Raw genomic sequence first — 23,316 nt, forward strand, 5'->3', positions numbered from 1 at the left:
CCTCTCCCATTGCGGAGCACAGGCTCCGGACGCGCAGGCTCAGCGGCCATGGCTCACGGGCCCAGCCGCTCCACGGCACGTGGGATCTTCCCGGACCAGGGCACGAACCCGCATCCCCTGCATCGGCAGGCGGACTCTCAACCACTGCACCACCAGGGAAGCCCAGGAAGTGGTCATTCTTGATCATGGGAGGGCAAGGAGCGAGCAAGGGGAGTTTAATAAACAGGTGTGCCTCCCCACTGTCTCCGGAGGTGGGAGGTCCCACCTCATTCTCCAACACCAACGACGGAATGCTTCTAATCAGTTTCCCCTTGAGAAAGAGTGGAATTAAGATCTATAGTCTCCCACACTGCATTTTGTTCTCTCCAGCCCCGCTTTGTAGCTCTGCCTAAACCCGAAACTTGCCCTGTCCCTCCACAGCACCTCCAAATCTAGCCTCTTCACCCCTTGGCCTACAGATAACTGCTAATGTGACAGTCTGCCAGTCCCTTTCCCACCACTGGACATCCTCCTCTTGATAGAGTCCAGGGTCACGTTCAGTCAGCTCAACTTCAGTGGGATGCCCTTCCCTCCATCCGCAGCCTCTCCCCTCTCGGACCCCTTTATCCCTCGGCTGGCCCTCGCCCAGCCCAAGGCATGCACGCGGCTCCTTTCTGCTCTACATTCTAACATCTCGAGAGGCCCGCTTTCTAGCCTTCTGGGAGCCTTCCCCTTGCTGGTTCTTTCCTGTGCATTGATTCATAGTTTTAGTTTTAGGAATTGGTTGTTATTTTTTTCTCCTACAGAGGGACAAACAGATGGGATGTGTCCTCATGGGGCCCACGTGTACCTATTCCACCTTCCAGATGTAGTAAGTAGTTTGGTTTGTTGTTGTTTTCATGCCCCTGTGAATTGAAGTCAGGACATCATATCAAGATTTAACTGATTTATCAAACAGCAGTCTACTCAAGGCAATACAACTGAGGGTGCCAGGGCCCTCGTATGTTACAGTCTCTCTATAACTGTCATTCCCTCATCCGGGTAACTCTGCCTTTGCTCAGTGTGGGGTGGATGACAGTAGATATTCCGCTTCTGTTACTAACATCTGAGCTTGAAAAGCAAAAAGGTAGAGGTGAAAAGTTAGACTCCAGGCAGGACACAGGGAAGATAGTGAACTTAGATATTTTGAGAGTTGAATAAAGGAAATCTTCCTGGAAGTATGGGCAGAATGTGCCCAAACACAAAGGAGAGTGCAGCACCCTAGGGCGTTAACAGGGCTCCGTTCCCTCCTTAGGGCTGTAAGAATACGGAAGGTAGCAGGGTTCTTATTTCAAAGCACTATTTGAGGATTATATATATAACATACTAAAGTACTTTGCACAGTGCCCTTAACAGCTTAGAAAAAAAAGAAAAAGCTTCCACTGTATTTAGAGTGAAAATACTTCCTGGCTTTGGGAAAATCGCACTCATCCCTTTCGATCATTTCACTCAGCGTAATTCTCCTCACTGCAAAACACTTTGTTCTGCCAGATCACCTCTCCCCCAATCCAAATCCCTCTCACGTGCCTTTCTTTCACCTGTTTCATCTCCCCGTGAATCAAGGATCACCCTTTGTCTACACAGAGAAAACTATGCTGAAGAACACTTGAAATAGGTTTTGAAGGGTAGACATTAGACTTTTGAAATTGCTGTTGCAAAGTCTGCTTCTCACACCTCCCACCCAGCTGTATAAACAGACTCAGACTTTCAAACCCACACAGACCACAGACACCCCACAGAAGCACGTTTGACCTCATCTTCTGTACCGAAGTGCAGACGAATACAGAATCTTATCTTCCTTGTGCTCATTCCCAGCTGTCATCTTACCTGACCATTTACTGATATTGCTGGAGAGTGTGCCCAGAAGGAAAGGAGAAATAGAACATTGATTCACCACTTATGAGGAACTTCCATGTGCAAAGACGCATTTTTGTTGTGTCAGAGCGGAGACAATTAAGTAAAATAGAGAAGGTGACAAGGACACTGGTGACCAGTACAAGGCAGAGTGGGACAGGTTCCCTTAGAGAAGTACAAGCAAGGTGCTATGGATGCACAGAGGAAATGGTCCCTCTGGTTGGGAGAATTAAGCTTCAAGAGGAGAAAGACTTCATGAAGGAGATGGTATATGAGTTGATTCTTGAAGAATGGGTTAAATTGTAATGGGTAGAGATGATGTGATAAGCATCCCAGCCAGCAGAGGGAGAAGCATATGTAAAAGCAAAGCATCAGGGAAGTGTAGAAAATTTGTGAAAGTCTGTATGAACTGGAGTGAAAGAGATGTATAGGGGAGTAGTAGAGAGAAAACTAGGAAAATTAGATAGGGCCATATTTGGGTGGTCATGAGTTCTAAGTGAGGGAAGGGTTTTTAATTAGATTTGCATCAGAAACCACTAAAACAGCAGGGAAGTGCCATCAGAAGCAGCTCAACTTTGGGGCAACAGTGTAGAGGAAAGGCTGGAGCCCACCAGGAGAGACTGAGGACAGGAAAATCAGCAGGGGAGGAAGAGATCCTGAACTAGTGAGGAAGCAGTCGACTTGGAATAGGAGGATCGCCTTAAAGATATTTAAAAGTAGAATCAATGGCATTTGATAACTGATTAGATATTGGAGTGTGGGCCGAAAAGTAGTTGAAAAGGCTTTGAGATATCAAAACGCTAAAAGAAATGGGAAAATCAGGATAAGGAACAGTTTTGAGAAACAAAAATAAGAGATAAATTTAACTGTGGCCATGAGGAGTTTGAAATGCAAGCAGGACACCCAAGTGAAACCTTTCAGTGGAGCACCAAAGATGGAAGGGGAGGTCATTTTCCTCCTTTTATCAAATACATCTTAAGCATCTACACATAAAGCAGGCAGACCGGAAATGCTGCGGTGAACAAGCTGGGCGTGATTCCACCTTCGTGGCGCTTGCAGTCTGGTGGAGGAGACAGATATTCAACAGGTTCTCACCCATGATTCCTGGTCTTAGTTATTAAGGAAAGCTCTCCTGATGGATAAAGAGATGTTTAGTTAAGGACCTGATGGATGAGTAAGTATCAGCCAGGCAAAGACAGAGGGGAACAGCATTTCTGGCATCTGTAAGGACCCTGGTAGAAAATAAAGCTTGCTATGCTTAAGGGACCACAAGCAGACCCGTGGGCCAAGCAGCGGAAGGAAAACAGTAAGGTCCTCAGGTGATGTCTGTCTCAAAGGCCGTCTGTAGGAGAGCTGGCAGTAAGGCAATGCGTGGAGGGAAGCTGCAGAGGGCATCTTCTGGGCTTTACAACATTTGTAGTAGCTATGGTGGCCCATTTTCTATTTTTTCTCTGCCCTACTCCCCGAAGTCCACATGTCCTAGCCTAGATGTTAGGACAACCCAAATGACAACTCATTTTAGAATAAATCGAAGTAACCAAGCCACATATACAAGAAAACACCCAGAGTATGTGTAGAACATAGCATACGTTCAGTAAATATTGTTTTAGATTCACCTGTGAGGGACAGACCTATATACATGGAACACCTGCTTGAATGACCCTGTTTCATTTTTGTTATTTATACCCACACGCTGAAACAGCTTAAAGAGGGATCTTATTTGTACTACTTAGGTTAATCCTGATACTGGTTTCTCTCTCACCTCTTGGGGTAGCCTTGACACAGACTTGAAGTATCCCATGATTTCAGCTGGAAGTTTTGGATTGTCATGTGACTACAAAGAAACTTTAACCAGGCTGATGTCTCCAGCTAGGAAGTTGACGTACTTCTTGGTTGACTTTTGGAAGGTCAATTATTTTCCATTCAAAACTTTTTCCTGGAAGACTGCCTATGTTTTCAAGAATGGTACCGAGTCTGAGGACTGTTTCTGGTAAGCAGGACCATTAATGTCCTTCTGGCACTTAGCAGGGAGAGAAGCCATAAACTCTCAGCAGGCCACTAGTTATTATCAGACATGCCTTCCATGAATAGTAGCATTGGGAATGGAAACCACCCCACTTTCTTACACACAAGTGGTACATAGCTAACATTTAATTGATTTCATCCTTAAGCTGTAGATATATTTAGATAAGGCTGTTTGTTACTCCTGTTTGAACTAGGTATATTAAGCATAGCTCTCTGAAGTAGATACCCATTAACTTTAGGTCAAATTGAAATTTCACTTGGAAGTGTACAACACCTCACTGATTCCATGACCTAAATCAGTAGCAACAGGTAAAAATGTCTTTTTTTTTAACAGCAACTTTCTTTGAGTCCTTACTTTTTGCCAAACATTGCACTAAGCACTTTTTTCTTTTTTTTTTTTGGTTCGAAGCCATTTTTTTTTTTTTATTGGAGTAAAATTGCTTTACAGTGTTGGGTTAGTTTCTGCTGTACAATGAAGTGAATCAGCTATATGCATATCTATATCCCCTCCCTTTTGGACCTCCCTCCCACCTAGGTCATCACAGAGCACAGAGCTTAGCTCCCTGTGCTATACAGCAGGTTCCCACTAGCTATCTGTTTTACATATGGTAGAGTATTTATGTCAAACCTAATCTCCCAATTCATCCCACCCACCTCTTTCCCCACTGCATCCGCATGTCCGTTCTCTACATCTACGTCTCTCTTTTTAAAATAATTTTTATTGGAGTAAAGTATAGCTGATTTACAGTGTTGTGTTAGTTTTGCTGTACAGCAAATGAAAAATGTCTTTTCATGAACATGTTTTAAAAGTTATGTAATATTTATTTCCTAAAAGAGTGCATGGAGTTATTCAAGGTGGCCACAATTTTCCTCCTGACCTCTACCCAAATTGTTATTAACTACTAGAATGTAATGGTGTAAGAAGGAGAGTCTGATGTTGAGGCTGACAGTCTTAGGATATGAGGTCTACAGATTCAATTGAATAATGAACGTTCATTCTATAGGATGTGCAGCTACTGTTTCATATTAATAAAAAGGAATCATATGGAGTGTGTTATATGTCTTGAGAACTCTGAATAAATGTTTTTTAAACATATTTTCAAAAAGTTGCATTTTCTCATAGAGTTTTTTAGTTAACAGTGATCTGATTTATTTTGTTGTCTCAATGTGATTGACATAAAGTGTCCATGTAATCGTAAATACATTGACTAAATTTTTTTCTAATTCTTCCAAATGGCATAAGTGACCTAGCAATAAATATTTATATATTTTAGACTATTTATTTATTTATTTATTTATTTTTTGGCTGCGTCGGATCTTAGTTGCGTCACGCAGGCTCTAGTTGAGGCGTGCGAGCTCAGTAGTTGTGACACGCGGGCTTAGTTGCCCCAGCATTTGGGATCTTCGTTCCCTGACCAGAGATCAAACCCACGTGCCCTGCATTGTAAGGTGGATTCTTTACTACTCGACCACCAGGGAAGTCCCAATAAATATATTTTCATGAAAATAAACCCTCTAAAGAAAAGAGAACAAGTACTATGATCTGCATTTTACAGATAAGGAGAAGGGAAACCAGAAGTAAATGCTGTCATATTACCGTGCAACATATTATAGCAGAGAATATGCATTCTGCCTGTCCTACACAAGTTAGAAATCATTTCTCTCACAGCTTTTCAGAGGAATAAGGGTGGTGGGGAGAACAGGATATTGGGTACCATTGCTAAAATAAAATCACAAGGCTCACACAACTCCAGCAAAGGTGGCAGAAAGAATCTCTTGAAGGAGTCTGCAGTAGCTCTCCACCAAAGCATTCAGAGGACCAAAATAGGGTACCATTGGGAACACACATCCAGGGAACCACAAGAATCAACCCTAAGGCAGCATCCTAGAAATTTTGGGGTGAACTTAGTGCACACAAAAGTCCTTTTCACACAGTAGGAGAAATTATTCCTATCAACTCTGAATTTTTGTACTATAGATTCAAAAGTTTCCATTTATCTGTGATAATGGGACAAGCAGAATAGTCTTCCTTCAGCAAATAACAAGAAGCCATTATAAGGGATTTGCCAAATGTCTACTATCTGTATATATACACGAAGATTCCCTAAAACTTTCCCTAAATTAGATGTCCGTAGTCCTAACCATTGGTATCATGCTGTGTATTGTCTATTGTGTTAGTGGTAGAAATGAATTTTAGGTGAACAAGTCCCTGGACAGATCTGTAAACAGTGAGCAAACAACATGGAAAGCCATGAAGAAACTAAGCTGATTTCTTAGTTTCTCTTTTCTTCTGTTCTAGGTACCTCAATGCTCTGGAGGCTGGAGTTTCCTATTTTTCTCAGCAACTTAGCTTCAAGGAGACGCTGAGAAGGGATGACGAGTTTCAGCGTATCTTAATGGACCAGAACAGGAAAAGCAATGGTAAGAAGACATGAGGATAATTTTTGGCCAGCTACGTCCACACAACTGCCACCTCCCTATGAGTCATTTTGACAAATCTACCACCACAGAGCTATCATCGTTACTGTATATTTTGTATATTTGCAGAGATCTGTAGCTGCATGCACCTCCGTTATACTGTTGCTTTTGCTGATTAAAACCTTATCCTCTGAGAGAAATTAGCAAAGTAATGTTGAGCAAATATATTAACATTATGAAAGTAAAGATGATGCTAAAATCCAGCTTTTATAAGCCAAAAATGATATCACGATCCACTATTAGTAAACTGCTTTTTAAGTTCACCACAATCTAATATATTGTTGGATTTGTGACGAATTCTCAAATATTCTGAACCCTCGTCCCCTGGTGACCAAGAGGATGTATTTATTGATATGTAGCCTTAAGCAAAATTACCAGGTAGGCAAGGATTGTCTCACTTTGCTTTACTCTGTCGGTATTTTACCTGCCTAATGATCTCTCAGTTATAGGCCAAGTGTGAAAGGCCAATGTGATACTAAGTTATTTGGTGATTTATTTCACTTTCCACAGAATTCTTTTTGCAAATAAGAATATATCAGGAGCAAAGGAATCAACTGTGGAATTTTCTACAAGGAAATGTTCTTGCTTGTCAGGATTTCCTGGTATCGCTTGAAATATCATTTGCTGTTATAATTAAGCATTTGCCATATTAAGAGCCTACCATATGCAAAACGTTAACCAAGATATGGGGAACAAGAAATATAAGATGATTCATGTCCCTAAAGTGTTTACAGTTCAACTGGACAACACAGTGTGTGAACAGATCTAATGAAGTGTCTCCCAGCTTATTCATCTTACTCATCAATCCATGCATTTGGGAAATCTGGCTGCAGTGGATAGGAGAGCTTAGAGAATCGGACTGGAACTCGATCACTGAAATCACTTTCTGAGCTAAGAAGCTGCAACTAAAACCCAAGGAAAGGTGCTTAGGAAGACTTCATAAATTCTCACATTAATTTATATCTTTTCCAAGTACTTTACAAGTGGCAGTGCCCTTCACTTAACCACTGAAAATAGCTTCTGTAACTACTCCAGCCTCATGTAATGGAACAAGCACTAAGCCAGACTCAGATACTTGACTATCAGAATTATTCATGCACCAGTTTTTTATCTCATTGACATTTTAGCTAGAGTCTCCCTAAATCAATAAAATTAAGGGCAAGGACTAGATGATTCTTTTTAAGATCCCATGCAGTTCTCCTCTGCTTCTATGACTGTAAATGAAAAATAAAAGGAGGGGGGAGTAAATTGGAGGAACTGGTGTTAATCTTAAAATACGAATGTAGCATGGACTTACTGGGTTCAGATTCAGGCCCCTGGTTCCCTTCCTGCTTGGGAGTAGACTATTGTATATTTTTCTCCCTGTCTTGCTCTCTCTCCTGCAGTGATTGTTATGTGTGGTACACCAGACACCATCAACATCCTCAAGGGTGACCGAGCAGTGGCTGAAGACACTGTCATTATTCTAGTGGATTTGTTCAAGTAGGTGTAATATTTGGAAGAGCTCTTCTCCTTTCAGAAGGGAAATACTCTAAGGATTTCTGGAAGATATTCTCTTTTCTCACGTTTTGCACAGCCTAAAACGGGATTCTGTATGAAGATAATACTTTAACCAGTGTTTCATTTCTTCTTTATCACACCCTCATTCTTATTTAATTAACTATAGCTTTAGCAGAGACGTATACCTTTGACATCACTATCATGTCAAATACAAAAGTTTTATGAAATCCCCATTAAACCCGCATGCTCATTCAACGAAGATCCTGGTCTTCAGCCTGATTTTAAGGTGTTTTTTTTCCAGGCAGCAATAAATCAACTAATATCCCAATCATATTTCTGAGAACGTGGGCCCTATCTATGCCTTCAATTGCTAACGGCCTTTGGTCCTAGATTATTTTTCCTTCAGCCACCTTCGGTAAGAGAAAAGTTCCCATTAAGTGAATTTGATTTACACAGTTATTCTTTGCCCTCTGTGGTATAGTCATTGGGTGGTGATCTTTTCCTCTGCACTTATCTGGAACTAAGGGGAGAAAATTCTGGAGAACAGAAACTACCTTTTGTCACATTTCCTCTTTTCACTACTCATTTTCTAACATGGTTGGAGACCCCACAAACAAACTGTGCAAAGGTAATATCTGAGTCAGATTAGGCTTTAAAAAGGTGTTGCTGGTACACCTGTGTCCCTTGCCCCATCAGCTAGCTCATATGACTTCACTTATCTGATTGGATCATTAATCATTCCCTGTCCGTATTCAGACCAGAAGCTATTCCTGCACTATATCATATTTGCCTAGTCATTTCACCCACACTAAATACACTTGTCCCAGTATTGAGAAAAATGAAGCATAGGAAATGCAGGCCTATCCTGTTCACAAAGATAAGCTCGTCAACCGAGCCTTTTAGCTGCAGAATATGAAAAAGAGGGAAAAATGATCAACATTTTATTCCTACAACCACATTGATAGCTGCTTTCAATAGCTGCTTTGCCCTCTGGAAGGAGGCCTCAATGTAACCAGGCTGGTGTAATTTTATTTTTAGCAGATCCTCAATCAACTGCCGAAGTGTTGGCATTCTTTTGTCACTATTCCCTAAGGACCTCTGGGTCTGTTTCGGAATGCTCATGAGATAGATTCGTTTGAAACTAGACATAACTTGGGTTCAAATTCTAACTCTGACACTTCTGGTTCATTTGACTCTTGGGTATTAGTATATCTTGAGATTCTCATTTGTAAAGTGAGAATAAAAATGCCTACTTTATAAGGGTGCTTTTAGGATTAGATGTGACAATATGCGCAAACTATTCAACACAGTCCTCTGTACATAGATGTGTTCACCTACTGTTTGCCTATTAAATGATGGTCATCCTAGTTACAGTGGTTCAAGCTTGTCAGGTTATTTGCATATTAAAACATTAAAATGATTAGGAAGCTTGGGACCCATATGATTGGCAGTGCCATCCCAGACGGTATTGAGGGTCCACAATGTACCAAATACTGTCTAGGAGTCGAGGATACAAGGACCGATAATCTAATGTTAAGAAGCTTACAGTGTTAGAGAAAATGCTTAGTCTTTTCATGCTTATGTTTCACCATCTGGAAAGTAAATTTAATTCATAAAATTTCTCTCTGTCCTATCCCTAAATCTCTAAAGTGTTATGAGCACTTAAGGAAAAGAAAGTTTCCAGGTATAAACCAAGAGTCGTTAAGCCTTGAAAACAAGCTTATGTGCCCAGAGCCCCTAAAAAAGCTTCCTCAAATAAGTATCTGTGTTCTGATCTTCCTTTCCATTTGTGTATGTTAACCACAGCTGCCTAATTTCTGCCATTCAAGGTGGCAGGTGTAGAAGAAACTTATCTGGGAAAAGTAGAACGTTTTGCAGGAAAAAGATGTTTTAAACTATTTCAAGGCTGCTGTATGAATTGTAGAAGCTCCATTTCTATTTTTGGACGAGTCTGATTTTCATGAGAAACTTGTACTTTTCATTCCAGTGACCACTACTTCATGGACAATGTTACAGCCCCCGACTATATGAAAAACGTTCTTGTCCTGACACTGCCTCCTGAGATTTCGGTGTCAAATAGCTCTTTCTCTAAGAACTTATCACTGGTAAGCTTCATATACATACATATATATATATATATATATTTTTTTTTTTTTTTTTTTTTTTTTTTTGGCAAGGGTAAAATATCATTCTTCCATTTGGGACCCAAATTCTAAAATGAGCAATTCGTTTTTTTCACTTGTTCCACTTCACTCAACAAATGTTAACTGAGGCCAATAGCAGGATTCCTGCTACTAAAACTGTTACTATAGGTCACTGTGCTAGGCTCTAGATCAACACCACAGTGCACACTGCTGTAACATCAGAACAGAAATGACAGTGTGGGAAGATCAGAAGAAGCCCTGCTAACGTAGGGGAGGTAGAAATTAAACAATGAAAGATAAATGAAGTCCCCTACATCCTAAAGCAACTGTCTGCTGGCCCTGATATCACAGTTCTACCTCTAGAGATACATATTCCTAGGTTAAGACATTGTTCTTTTTTTTTAAAATTAGGTTGGCCATTGTTCAGATTTGTCCAGGCGAGGCCTGGTTTATTCCTCTTATCCCAGCATCCCATCTGGTTTAGCATTTGTCCCAGAAAAAGAACCTCCAATTGGACATTAAATCATTAATGTCTCAGGACTTCCCTGGTGGTCCAGTGGTAAAGAATCCGCCTTCCAATGCTGGGGACGCGGGTTTGATCCCTGGTCAGGGAACTAAGATCCCACATGCCACGGGGCAACTAAGCCCACGCGCCACAACTACTGAGCTCACATGCCTCAACTAGAGAGTCCGTGTGCCCATGTGCCACAAAAACTGCAGACAGAGCCCATGTGCTCTGGAGCCCGCACGCCACAACTAGAGAGAGAAAGCCCAAACGCCACAACCAGAGAGAAGCCCACGCGCTGCAAAGAAGACCAGACACAGTGGAAGAAAATAAAGAAATTTTAAAAATATATTTTAAAAAATCATTAATGTCTCAATTAAATGCAAGACCCCTGCCTCTAATACCACTTTGGGTTTTATCAGTCACTGCACCTTAACGTGACTAAATTCATCAGATGTTTTCTGCCCTCAGACACAGTTGAGAGCAGGTTTGGAGAGGGAGGTGGAGCGGCAGTCTGTCCTGAGGACCCTGAACAACTTTGGGATGACAAGGCCCAAAGAGCAGTGAGGAAAGTTGGGGACCTTTGAGAGAATCAGTTTTGCCTAGACTAGCAGTTCTAAGCCGTGTGTTTTGCAACCCTGCCAAAATTAGGGGCTGCAACCCCTTTGGGGGCTGGGTCTTAACTGATTCTTTTCATGTCATGAAAGGATGATTTCAGCAAAAGATACTGAAACCAATGAGAAGTGTTTTAGTTTTTCCTTTTCATATTTTCTAGCAAATATACTTCTGGGTCTAGTAGTATTCACATATCATTTGCACAGCTTCTAGGCTCTGGCGAAAGTCTGATTCTTCACAGGTGGGAGTTCCAAAGTGTCTGAGCCGACAGAACTCACGTGGTCTCAGGGGGGCACAGAACTTTTCATCCATAGCCCATCTCTGTGAAGACAACCACACAACTGTTGCAAAGGCAGAGGAGTTCTGACCCCCTTCTTATGTTCTCCAGGGCAGACCTTTGTGGCTTGAACTAACACCCAATCAGAACTATCTCCAAAGCAAATTCAATGGTATCACCCAATCAAAACTCTTCCCACCCCATCAGGATACTCAAAGGCAGTGGGGTTGTTTTTGTTGCTGTTCTCTTTTCCTCTTAAATGAAAGCGTTATTTCTATATAAAACCTTACTGGAATCGAAAATTCTGTATGTTGTCCTTCCTGGTCGAAGTAAAATATTTTCTTATCATGGGAAGGAGGAAGCACAGCTGCTTTTAGATACTTCCCTAAAGGCAGGGTTTGCAGTTTATTGATCCCAAGAGAAGACAGAATTGTCACGTGGGGATGATAAAGAGCCCTGGTCCAAGGAAAGTTTTTCCAAAACTTCCTTTAATACCACCCCTACAATTCCCCTAATATCCCTTTACCTTTCCAGTTACCCTGCTGACCCCAAGAATGTGTTTCTCCAGGTTCAAGACCAGAATCTTTTTTTTTTCTTGAAACTCATTTTAAGATTTTCCTTTCTCATTCAGGCAAAAAATAATTTCGCTGCTGCCTACTTCGATGGAGTCTTGCTCTTTGGACACATGTTGAAGATATTTCTTGAAAATGGAGAAGAAATTACCACCCCTAAATTTGCTCATGCTTTCAGGAACGTCACTTTTGAAGGTACCGGTTTCCTAGGAGCAAACAGCACTTACCTAACAGTTTCTAGAGGAATCTGATGAAATATGGGCCCTATGGGCAGACGTTGGGAAGCAAAGAGAGGGTGTGGTAACAAATGGATCAACAGCTAAATACCTTTAACTGAATTGGAGGCAAACATAATTGCATAAACCTTGGGGATGCTATAATCTATAACGAGACCCCAGTTTATGCTTCAGAACTTGAGAATCTTTGGATATCAAAGAAACAGCAGGTAGCTCAGGCCCTGTACTTATGAACAAGTTCATCACAGGGCATTTTGGGCAGTGATGTCCTGACTCTGCTTAGAGACCAGCAAGAAGAGAAGCAGCTGCAGTTTGATTTTCGTCCTTCCATATCTGCCTTTCTGTCCTTTCACCGTTGAGTATGATGTTTGCTGTGGGGTTTTCATAATGGCTTTTATTATGTTGAGGAAGTCTCCTTCTGTTCCTGGTGTGTTGAGTGTTTAATCATGAAAGTATTGAATTTTGTAAAATGCCTTTTCTGCATCAATTCATATGATCACGTGGTTTTTTTCTTCATTCTCTTGTAGTGTATTATATTGATTAATTTTTATATGTTGACCCATCCTTGCATTTCAGGAATTAATCTTATTTTGTCATGTTGTATTCTCCTTTGAATATGCTATTGAATTCTGTTTACAAATATTTTGCTGAGGATTTTTAGATCAATGTTCATAAGGGATATTGGTGTGTAGTTTTCTTTTCTTTTGGTGTCGTTGTCTGGCTTTGGTATCAGAGTAATTCTGGCCTCATAGAATAAGTTAGGCAGTGTTTCTCTCTCTTCAGGTTTTTGGAAAAGTTTGAGAAGGATTGGTGTTAATTATTTTTTTAATGTTTGGTAGAATTCACTGGTAAAGTCATTAGGTTCAGGGCCCTTTCTTAGGGGGTTAGAGGGTCTGGAGATTTTTGACTACTGATTCAGTCTCCTTACTAGTTATCAGTCTATTCAGATTTTCTGTTTCTTCATGGTTTTGTTTTGGTAGGTTTTGTGTTTCTAGAAATTTGTTCATTTCAACTAGGTTATCAAATTTTTTGGCATACAGTTGCTCATGGTACTGCCTTATATTCCTTTTTATTTCCTTAGAATTGGTTGTAATGTCTCCACTTTCATTTATGATTTTAGTAATTCAAGTCTCCTTTTTTCCTTATTCTGTCTGGCTAAAGGTTTGTCAATTTTGTTGAGCTCTTTGAAGAACCAACTTTTGGTTTCATTGATTTCCTCAATTGATTTTCTATTCTGTATTTCATTTATCTCTACTCTAATCTTTACAACTTCCTTCCTCTGCTAGCTTTGGGTTTAATCTGTTCTTCGTTAACTAGTTCCTTAAGTTGTAAAGTTAGGGTGTTGATTTGAGACCTTTGTTGTTTTTTAATGTAAGCATTCATAGTTGTAAATTTCCCCTTAGCACTGCTTTCACTGGGTGTGCCCCATAAGTTTTGGTGTGTTGTATTTTTATATTCATCTATCTCTAGGTCTTAAAATTTTTCCCTTGTAATTTCTTCTTTGATCCATTGATTAAGTGTGTGCTGTTTAATTTCCACAAATTGGCGAATTTTTCAGTTTTCCTTCTGGTGTTGATTTCTAACTTCAGCTCATTGTGGTCAGAGAAGATACTTTGTATCATATCTATCTTTTAAATTTTACTGAGACTTAATATGTTGCTTAACATATGGTCTATTCTGGAAAATGTCCTACAGGCACTTGAGAAAAATGTGCATTCTGTTGTTGGGTAGAATGTTCTGTATTTGTCTCTTATATCTAGTTGGTTTATCATTTTGTTCAAGTCCTCTGTTTCCTTACTTATCTTCTGTCTTGTTATTCTATCTATTAGTGAAAGTGGAGAGTCCACTCTCCACTGTCCATCTCTCTCTCTCTTTTTATTTTTTTTTGGCTGTGCCGGGTCTTTGTTGCTGTGCACGGGCGTTCTCTAGTTGTGGTGAGCAGGGGCTACTCTTCGTTGCAGTGTGTGGGCTTCTCATTGTGGTGGCTTCTCTTGTTGTGGAGCACAGACTCTAGGCACGTGGGCTCAGTAGTTGTGGCTCGTGGGCTCTAGAGTGCAGTTTTGGTAGTTGTGGTGCACGGACTTTGTTGCTCCACGGTATGTGGTATCTTCCTGGACCAGGGCTCAAACCCATGTCCCCTGCAGTGGCAGGCGGATTCTTAACCACTGCGCCACCAGGGAAGCCCTGTTCATCTCTTAAGTCATGTAGAAAACAAAAAGTGGAGTAACACACTGTTCTTACAATAATACTAGATTTTATAATTGCTTGTGTATTTACCTTTACTGAGATCTTTATTTCTTCACATGGCTTCAAGTTACTGTCTATTGTTCTTTCATTTTAACCTGCCAGACTCCCTTGAACATTTCTTGCAGGGCAGGTCTAGTGGTAGGTAACAAACCCTCTCAACTTTTATCTTAGAATGTCTTACTTTCCTTTCACTTTGAAGGACAGCTTTGTTGAATAAAGCGTTCTTGATTGACAGTTTTTTCTTTTAGCATTTTGAATATATCAGCCCACTGCCTTCTGGCCTTCAAAGTTTATAATGAGAAATCTGCTTATAAATCTTATTGAACATCTCTTATATGTGATGAATCACTTCTCTCTTGCTGCTTTCAAAATTCTATGTCTTTGGCTTTTGACAATTTGATTATAATGTGCCTTGGCATGGATTTCTTTGAATTCATCCTACTTGGCATTTATTGAGCTTCTCGGATGTTTATATTCACGTGTTTCATCAAATTTGGGAAGTTTTCAGCCATTATTTTTTTTAATAGTCTCTTTACCCATTTTTCTGTCTTCTCCTTCTGGGACTTCCACAATGCATGTATTGGTCTGCTTGCTGGTGTCCCACAGGTCCCTTACGCTCTGTTCACTTGTTTTCAATCCTTTTTATTTCTGTTCCTCAGATTTGATAATTTCCATTGTCCTATATTCAAGTTCACTAATTCTTTCTTCTGCGTGCTTAAATATGCCTTTGATCCCTCTAGGGAATTTTTTATTTCAGTTACTGTACTTTTCAGTTCCGGAATTTCTTTCTGGTTTCTTTTTTAGATTTTCTACCTTTTTATTACTATTTACATTTTGTTCATACATCATTTTCTTGACTTTATCCATGCCTTTCTTTAGTTCTTTGAGCATCTTTAAGACAGTTGTTTTAAAGCCTTTGTCTAGTAGATCCACCATCAGGTCTTTTTCAGGGATAATTTCCATTGTTTTTTTTTTTTTTCTCTTATTTTGAATGAACCATACTTTCCTGTTTCTTTGTATGCTTTGTGTTTTTTGTTGAAAACTGGACATTTTAATCTAATAATCGGTAATGCTGGAAATCATATGGGGAATGGGGAATTTTCTCATTCCCCAGGGTTTGCTGTTTTTTGGTTTTGCTTTTTGTTTTTGTGTTTATTGTTGTAGGCTATCTCTGCTGAGGATCAGCCTGAGGTGTAAACTTAAGGTCTTCTCAGGTCTTTTCTGAGCCTCTGCCTTCCCCTGGGCATGTGCAGTAGCTTTCTAATTTCTCCCATATATGCAGTTGCTTGAATATTCTAGTCTTCAATGTCTGTCTCTCAAAGGGGAAAAAAGAGAAAAACGAAGGGGGATTGAGGGGAGCACCAACCCTTTACATCCCTTGACAGTCATAATCAGCAGAGGGGGAAGGGCTTCAACAATGGGGGAGGTGCAGCGGCAGTGGCTGCCACCATTTTGCCTGCACCTCTGTGATCATAAGCAGCAATTAGTCACCTGCTAGCTGTACCTATAACCTGGAACAAGTTAGTAATATTTCTGACCTCAGACTTCTCATCAATAAAATGGAGATAGTAACAGCTTCTATGTCATGGTATTTGGGGAAGAATAAAATGATAAATGCATATAAAGCACTTAGCACAGAGCCTGGTGTAGTAAACACAAAATAAGTATTAGCCATTATGTTGGACCATGTGAAATTGCTGATATTTGATCAAGTTTTTTCTTTTACCTAAACAGCCATTTCATAGGCTCATCCTATATGACTATAATTTCAAAGTTGAGAAAACTGAGACTCAAATAACTTAAGTTTTTCAACTTAACTTTTTCAATGTGTTCAGCTAATACATGGTAGTGAAGGGATTTTGACCTTTTTACAATCTAAGTTAGATTATGGAGTGACAAACAATCTAAGTTAGATTATGGAGTGACAAACCCACTAGTTTAGTAAATACTCTCAACAAAAACTTGTCACTAATAATCAGGAGAAATCTACTGACTGATTACATTTAGTGTCATCATTCTAAACGCAATGAAAAAGAATTTTCCTTCTAACTAAATACCATCTCTTATAAAAATATCCTTCAGAGATCTCAGGGCCAAGAACCAATCCAGATGCCCTCAGATTGCATCATTAAGGTCAATAATTTTTCAATAAAATAGAGCAATTTGAATCTATTTTATACCCTGTGTCAGGATGTAACTGGTCTTTCAGTCAAGAAGTCAACAATGGCCTCTAACTCTTTCTGATTTTGCCCTAGGTCATGTGGGTCCTGTGACTTTGGATGACTGTGGGGATATCGACAATACTATGTTCCTTCTGTACACCTCTGTGGACACCAACAAAGTATGTCTGACTTCTTATCAGCAACTTGGGGTTAAGTGACTAGGTGAGGAGGGTTCTCCTGGAAGGCAAATATTGGGTTGGCCAAAAGGTTTTCTGTAACTAAGATCTTACAGAAAAACCGAACAAACTTTTTGGCCAGCCCAATACTAGCAAAGGAATTAGAGAAGCTATGTTTAGAATCTAGAGGTTAGTTTATTTCAGATTTACGATTATGCCCCCCTTGGGCCCGTATTCCTTAAACATTTTCTCCCATAGAACTTCTTATTCAGAATATCCACTCTATTTACTGTATAAAAAATACGCACCCAGAAAACACTGGTATAAAGACCAGACTGTTGATGGGATACCAATGAGAAGGTGACGGTTTTTTCCTAAGAATTGTTTATTCATTTCCACAACTAAAAATTTGAATGAAGCATTACCTCTTCTCTCTCCTTCTGAAGTCTCATGAAAATCATTAACTGTGTAATCCCTCTGACACAAACAGCCTTCTAATGTTATGCTTTATGTTCCCACACTATATATACATAGTACATATCTATCTATAGATAGATATTTACACACCTACATATGTGCTTTATATTCACACACTATATATACATAATGCATATCTATCTATCTATAAATAGATATATATATCTATAAATATCTATCTATCTATATATATATAGATATATTCACACACCTACATAGTAGGTTCTTGGAAGAAAGGGGTGGATCTCATTTCTCCATGTCTCCTGTGGTTAGCTTCTTATCTGGCACATAGTTGATGGCTGCTAAGCGTTTAATTTAAAAACAAAAATACCTGCCTTTATGTCACCCAGAGTTGTGCCCATCATGAACTAGAAGCCACTGTTCTAACCAACCAAATGGTAGGCAGAAACCTTTTCTTCTTTAAGAAGTTAGGTCCTGACATAACCAGGAATCTACTAGAAAAAGTTTTTCACTTTTTCATGTAATTTTCCAATATGAGCATTCTGACATCCCTAACTCATATACTGAGTGTATGTATTGACCCAGCTTTGTAGAAGACATCTATAATGCAAACTGTGGAAAGCTGGAGAAAAGATGCTCAGATCGCGAAAGTTAAACTAGAAGTTCGGGGCTGGGGGGCGGGGGTAGCAGCATTTCAGAAAAGTAATGCATCGTTTTTAGTTACATTGTTTTACTTATACTGAACCTTTACTATAATGCTGTATTTGGCATCATACCATGCGAATACCTTAAAATGAAATCTGCTCAATACTTCAGTTTCTAGTAGTAACTACTGAGATAACTACATGCCCCTCTAAGTTATTTGCACCTGGGATGATGCCTTTGCCTCCCTTGGAGAGAGGCAGATACCTGCGGTGAGATTCTATGTCAGCCTTATGATCGCTCTTCAAAATGAAAAATGTGGTTCTGTGCACTTGCTGTCTCCACAGGCAAGTCTAGTTGAACTTTTCAATAATCTAATGCCATCATTTGTGCTGTATGATATGTATCTATGGGGGAAACAGGGATTAATTCTCAAAACATAGGGCTATAGATAAGTTATTCCATAACCAGAGTAGGTCTCAGTAGAGATATAATCTACCAACCCCTAATATATAGGATATTTTCTATCCTCAATATATGCAAGTTTATATTCTACTTTCAAGTTAAGAGTATAATTTTGAGAATGTAAAATTTTGTCCAGAATGTTTTGAGGGAGTAGTGGTGAATTTAGAAGGATGAACATTTTCCAGATGCCTCTTACAAAACTGACTCAATATATGCAGCGGTAATTTAAGGATATATTAATATTTCCATTGACAGATTACTTGAAAAAGAAACCTTTTATCTTGGAAAACTAGTGAGTGCCGTGTCTAAGAAAGCACATTAGAGCGTAGGGCCAGAAGAGATTCAAAACTTAATGTAATTGACAGAACTTAAGAAATGTAGAATTCTCTAGGAGCCCCTTGATGTGTATAAATACGGATAACGGATGTTAGCTATGGTGCATTTTCTCAAGACGTCATTTTTTTTTTTTTTTAATTTATTTATTTATTTTTGGCTGTGTTGGGTCTTCGTTTCTGTGCGAGGGCTTTCTCTAGTTGTGGCAAGTGGGGGCCACTTCATCGCGGTGCGCGGGCCTCTCACTGTCGCGGCCTCTCTTGTTGCGGAGCACAGGCTCCAGACGCGCAGGCTCAGTAGTTGTGGCTCACGGGCCCAGCCGCTCCGTGGCATGTGGGATCTTCCCAGACCAGGGCTCGAACCCGTATCCCCTGCATTGGCAGGCAGATTCTCAACCACTGCGCCATCAGGGAAGCCCTCAAGACGTCATTTTTAATAGCAACTTAATATTGTGGAAAACACTGCTGCCCCCCTTGTCATGTGACTTGGAGCTAGCCATTTAATTTTTCTTGCTTCTATTTTAACATTAGTAAAATGAAAGACTTGAACTAGAAAGACCCAAAGAATCTCTGCTGGGCAGGTGTAGCATATGGTCATAAAGAAACAGAAAACTAATCGGCCCACATGGAGCTTAAATCCATGTTCATGGTGAGAACCAAATGGATCCTGACTAGGTCCTGGCTGGTAACATTTACTTTGTTTCACTGAGAAACATTGCTGTGAAATTCAAATGTCATTGGGCAGCATGGTTCACCTCATTACAAGTCATTCTGAAATGTCTTCTTCTGTTCATCCTTCTTCTTTTCATGCCCCGACACAGTACAAGGTTCTTTTGACCTATGACACCCGCATAAACCAGACGAACCCGGTGGATAAGAGCCCCACATTCATCTGGAAGAAACACAAACTTCCTAATGATATTCCAGGCCAGGGTAAGATAATCCTTCGTGAAGTTTCTTTTCCTGAAGTTGCTTTTTTGGTAAGGAGAGTAAATTCTGTGGTTTATGAAATTAGCCTGTGTTTTTTGTTTTGTTTTGCTTATTGTCTGTATTAGATTTGCCACGTTTGTAAACATGGACTTTACATCTCTGTCCAATGAATAATATTACAGTTCTGATAAAACACTGAAGATATCCCATTCTAATTTAGCTATAACTGTCTTTAATATAGGGTGTCTTTAATAGGGTACGGTGTCCTACCTACCCCTTGATGTAAATTTTCCTATAGAAAACTAGGTTTGGCAATTTGCAAAATGAACACAGAGACACATAGTCTCACTCCATTTACGTTTTACTGAAGGAAACTCATGGAATACATATTTCAGCAAGGAATACTCGATGTCATTAGGCTGAGGGTGGTAAGGGAGCGTGGCCTCTGAAGTCTCCCCCGTTTCCTCAGAGGACACATACTGGTCATAATGATGGTTACCTTCCTACCTGAGATGAGGTCCCATCATGTCGTGAAAGGCCTAACGTGGCTAGGGCTTCACCCATGCAACTTGCCATGCAACTATATAACACTGACTGTCACTGGACAGGGCCAGCAGAGTGTCTCATGGGCAACAAGGTCTCAGGGCACTCTGCCCATGGCTGGCTTGGCCAAGGCTTTCCACAATGAATAGTAAGTAATTCCATATTACTAATCAATTTTTAGGAAAAAAGTTTAAATTTGAACAAATATTTATGCCCAAAGATGCAAAAGAAAAAAAAAAAGGTGGAAACATTATTAATAAAATGACTTAGAAAACTACAATGTATTCAGAAATGGGGCAACATGCAACCAATTAAAAATAATTATTTACAAAGAATTTTAAATGACATTGGAAGTTATGAGTAAAGTAATACAGCTTTTTTATTTAATGAAAGTCTAACTTTGCAAAACAATGTATAGAAATAAGACTGCAGAAAAATATGCTAAAATGTCAATAGTCGTAGCCTCCGAGTAATAGTATCCTAGATTTTCTTTTTGCTTTTTTATATATTTCTTAATTTTCTAAATTTTCCATAATGACTCTATTAATTTACCATTTTTTTAAAATATTAAAAATTGTAAACTACAAATACTTCTTTCCTAGCCCTGCTCTACAGCCAGAAACTCTGGCTGAAAGGTTGATCTGGCTGAAGAGAACAGTGCTGATTAAATGGGCTTGTTTACATTATAGCTGTAACTATGTTTCTATTTCTTGTGTTCCATGAGTCATATTTGGTTAAAAATGAATCCTGTGTTTTTAGTCAATAGACATGAGGTAGTTGACTGAAGCAAAGAGAGAGGTAGGAAGTAGGGATCCCATTCTTCGAAATGATTTACTGTCATCATGGCTTTTTAAAGTTGATTTGTTTTCTTTAGCAAGCTTTTTTTTTCTTTTTAATTATCTCTAGAACCATCTTCAAGCTTCCTAGATTCAAGCCAAACTTGAATATATCTCTTTTCTCACCGGCTTCTGCAACTCTATGCTTCTTTCTTTTGTAATTTTTTGAGTTAAAATTATTTTTCTTTTTCCTTAATTATAGCCCTCAGAGACAGAGTTGGGTTTGTATTTTTAATATATTTCTTTAAAAGTTTTTAGATATTTTGGTTATTAAACAGAAAGTCTGTACTGTGTAAAATAATGAACTTCTCAAAACATGATTTTTGAAAGAGTTCTCATTATTTACCTAAACGAGATCACATTAAATATTTACATTACATACGACAGGGACGTTGCCTTATCCTGGGCAACTTTACTTCATCCTCAGTTAACTAGAAAATTCAGTTAGCCAGAGCTTTTCATTCTTTAACCGTTACATTTAGTTTCAGACTTTACAAATTAAGTAACTCAGTCTTTCAAATAGTATACAAATAAGATAGTCATGCCTGGTCTTTCATCTGTGTACACAACTGCCAACTAAGTAACAGAACGTTTCATCTGGAGATTCTACCATCACTGTCTTTTCATTCATCTGACAAATATTTACTTAATGCCAGACAATATTCTAAGCACCTGGGACGCAGCAGTGTACAACGCAGATCTGGTTCCTGTTCCGCACCCAAGCCTTCCCCAGCTGCCTCCTGGGTTCCAATGACATCCATCTGTCTTCCTGCTCAGCCCCACCTCCTGCCCACCTCAAACCCAACCACCACTGCCGCCGGAGGGACAGCGCAAATCCAGTCGCATTACCCAACTGCTGCTAACCCTTCGATTGGCAGCTCCACTTTGCCTTCAGAGTCCAAATGACTTATGATAGCACAAAATGTCCCTGATCTTCCCACATCTCCAGCCTTCTTTTTCATCTTACCTGAAATCTCTTCCCCACTCTCTCAACTTCCTCCTACTTCCTTAAAGAAAGGGTCTTGCCAGCTTCATGCTCCTGTGTCTTTATTGATGCTACTCCCTCTGACTAAAATCTGTCACCACCCCCCCCCATAGAACTAGTAAACAACCACTCATCCTCAATGTGTAACTTGGATTTCACCTTTCCTAAGCCTTTTCTTAGCATCTCAGGAGGTTATTGATCTTGCCCTTATTACACTGGACTTCTACTAGCATATTACTTATATCTCATTTATTTGTTTACACCATACACCGTGTAAGTGTAGGGTCCATTCTTTACTCAGACACAGTGCCTTGAAAGGAAGGAAAGAAGGGAGAAATGAAGGAAGGAAAGAAGGGAGGAAGGAAAGAAGTGAGGAATGAAAGACAGTATGAGATAACTATGAATATGCTTCTATTCAGTACTAATCTAGACAGTGTTAATTTCAGTCCATTTACTTCTCTAACTATGAGTATCTTCCTCTGTTAGGTCAGGAGATTTGTTAACTGATCTCAAAGTTCTTTCCAACGATCATGTTCTATGACCTTGGGGTTATATAAAACTCAATCTGCATTCACCGTCTATCTAGTTAAATAGGCTGTGATAACCACAGTGGCCACCAGAGGACAGCAGAAACTTAACCTTAGAACTAATGTGATACAGTGATTTACAAGTATGTTGAATTAAAAATTACTATATTTAAATAGTATGTAGTATATTTAAATATCATAATTATATTTCATGCAATGTGATGTTTACACTAGGGAAGAATTGAGAGGGGCTAAGGGCTCAGCAGATATTTCCTCCAAATCATGCTGTAGTCTGGAGGCTGGGTAATTTTAGTAGACTGATGAGTAGAATCGGCTGCCCTGTTGAAATTGTATTCCTCGTACTCACTGTTGTTTTTTGTGTGGGGTTGGGGGTATGAGAGTGGTGGTGATGGGGATGGAAGTGGTGATTGTAGTAATAAACGGAATTCACCAAAGTCAAATATGCCCACAATGCAGCTCCACCTCCAAGGGAATAATTTATTTCTGTGCTAACGAGAATAGAAATCCAGGGCTCACATTTTCAGTTAATTTTCCCCTTAGCAGAAAACAAAATAACAAGCAGAGGCAAAGTTGTAAGTTAGCAAAGCATAAATCCTTCCAATTTATCCCTTATAGAAAGGTGCTGCAGTATGAACCTTACTAAACCCTCTACCTCAGAAAAAAAAAATGGTTAGTTCATTAGAAGGACATAATGTGATGAAACAAAAATGGTTCAAAAATACATGTGACATGTAAGCTAAGTCTGATAGCACAAGAGATTTTTTTTTTTTTTTTTTTTTTTTTTTTTT

General features: G+C 39.5%; 1 protein-coding gene across 1 annotated transcript in view; it reads left to right on the top strand.

The window, feature by feature from the left end:
- Positions 1-23,316, top strand: part of GUCY2C (guanylate cyclase 2C) — a 70,499-nt gene that overhangs the window by 4,333 nt on the left and 42,850 nt on the right. Inside the window, exons 3-10 of the mRNA XM_007454632.1 lie at positions 786-850; positions 3,647-3,862; positions 6,197-6,318; positions 7,761-7,857; positions 9,863-9,980; positions 12,048-12,183; positions 16,727-16,812; positions 19,508-19,619. Of these exons, the coding sequence (XP_007454694.1) occupies positions 786-850; positions 3,647-3,862; positions 6,197-6,318; positions 7,761-7,857; positions 9,863-9,980; positions 12,048-12,183; positions 16,727-16,812; positions 19,508-19,619 (952 nt within the window). The remainder of the gene's footprint in view (positions 1-785; positions 851-3,646; positions 3,863-6,196; positions 6,319-7,760; positions 7,858-9,862; positions 9,981-12,047; positions 12,184-16,726; positions 16,813-19,507; positions 19,620-23,316) is intronic.

The sequence above is a fragment of the Lipotes vexillifer genome, unplaced genomic scaffold (assembly GCF_000442215.2).
Source record: "Lipotes vexillifer unplaced genomic scaffold, Lipotes_vexillifer_v1.1 scaffold911, whole genome shotgun sequence".
Classification (NCBI taxonomy): Eukaryota; Metazoa; Chordata; class Mammalia; order Artiodactyla; family Lipotidae; genus Lipotes; species Lipotes vexillifer.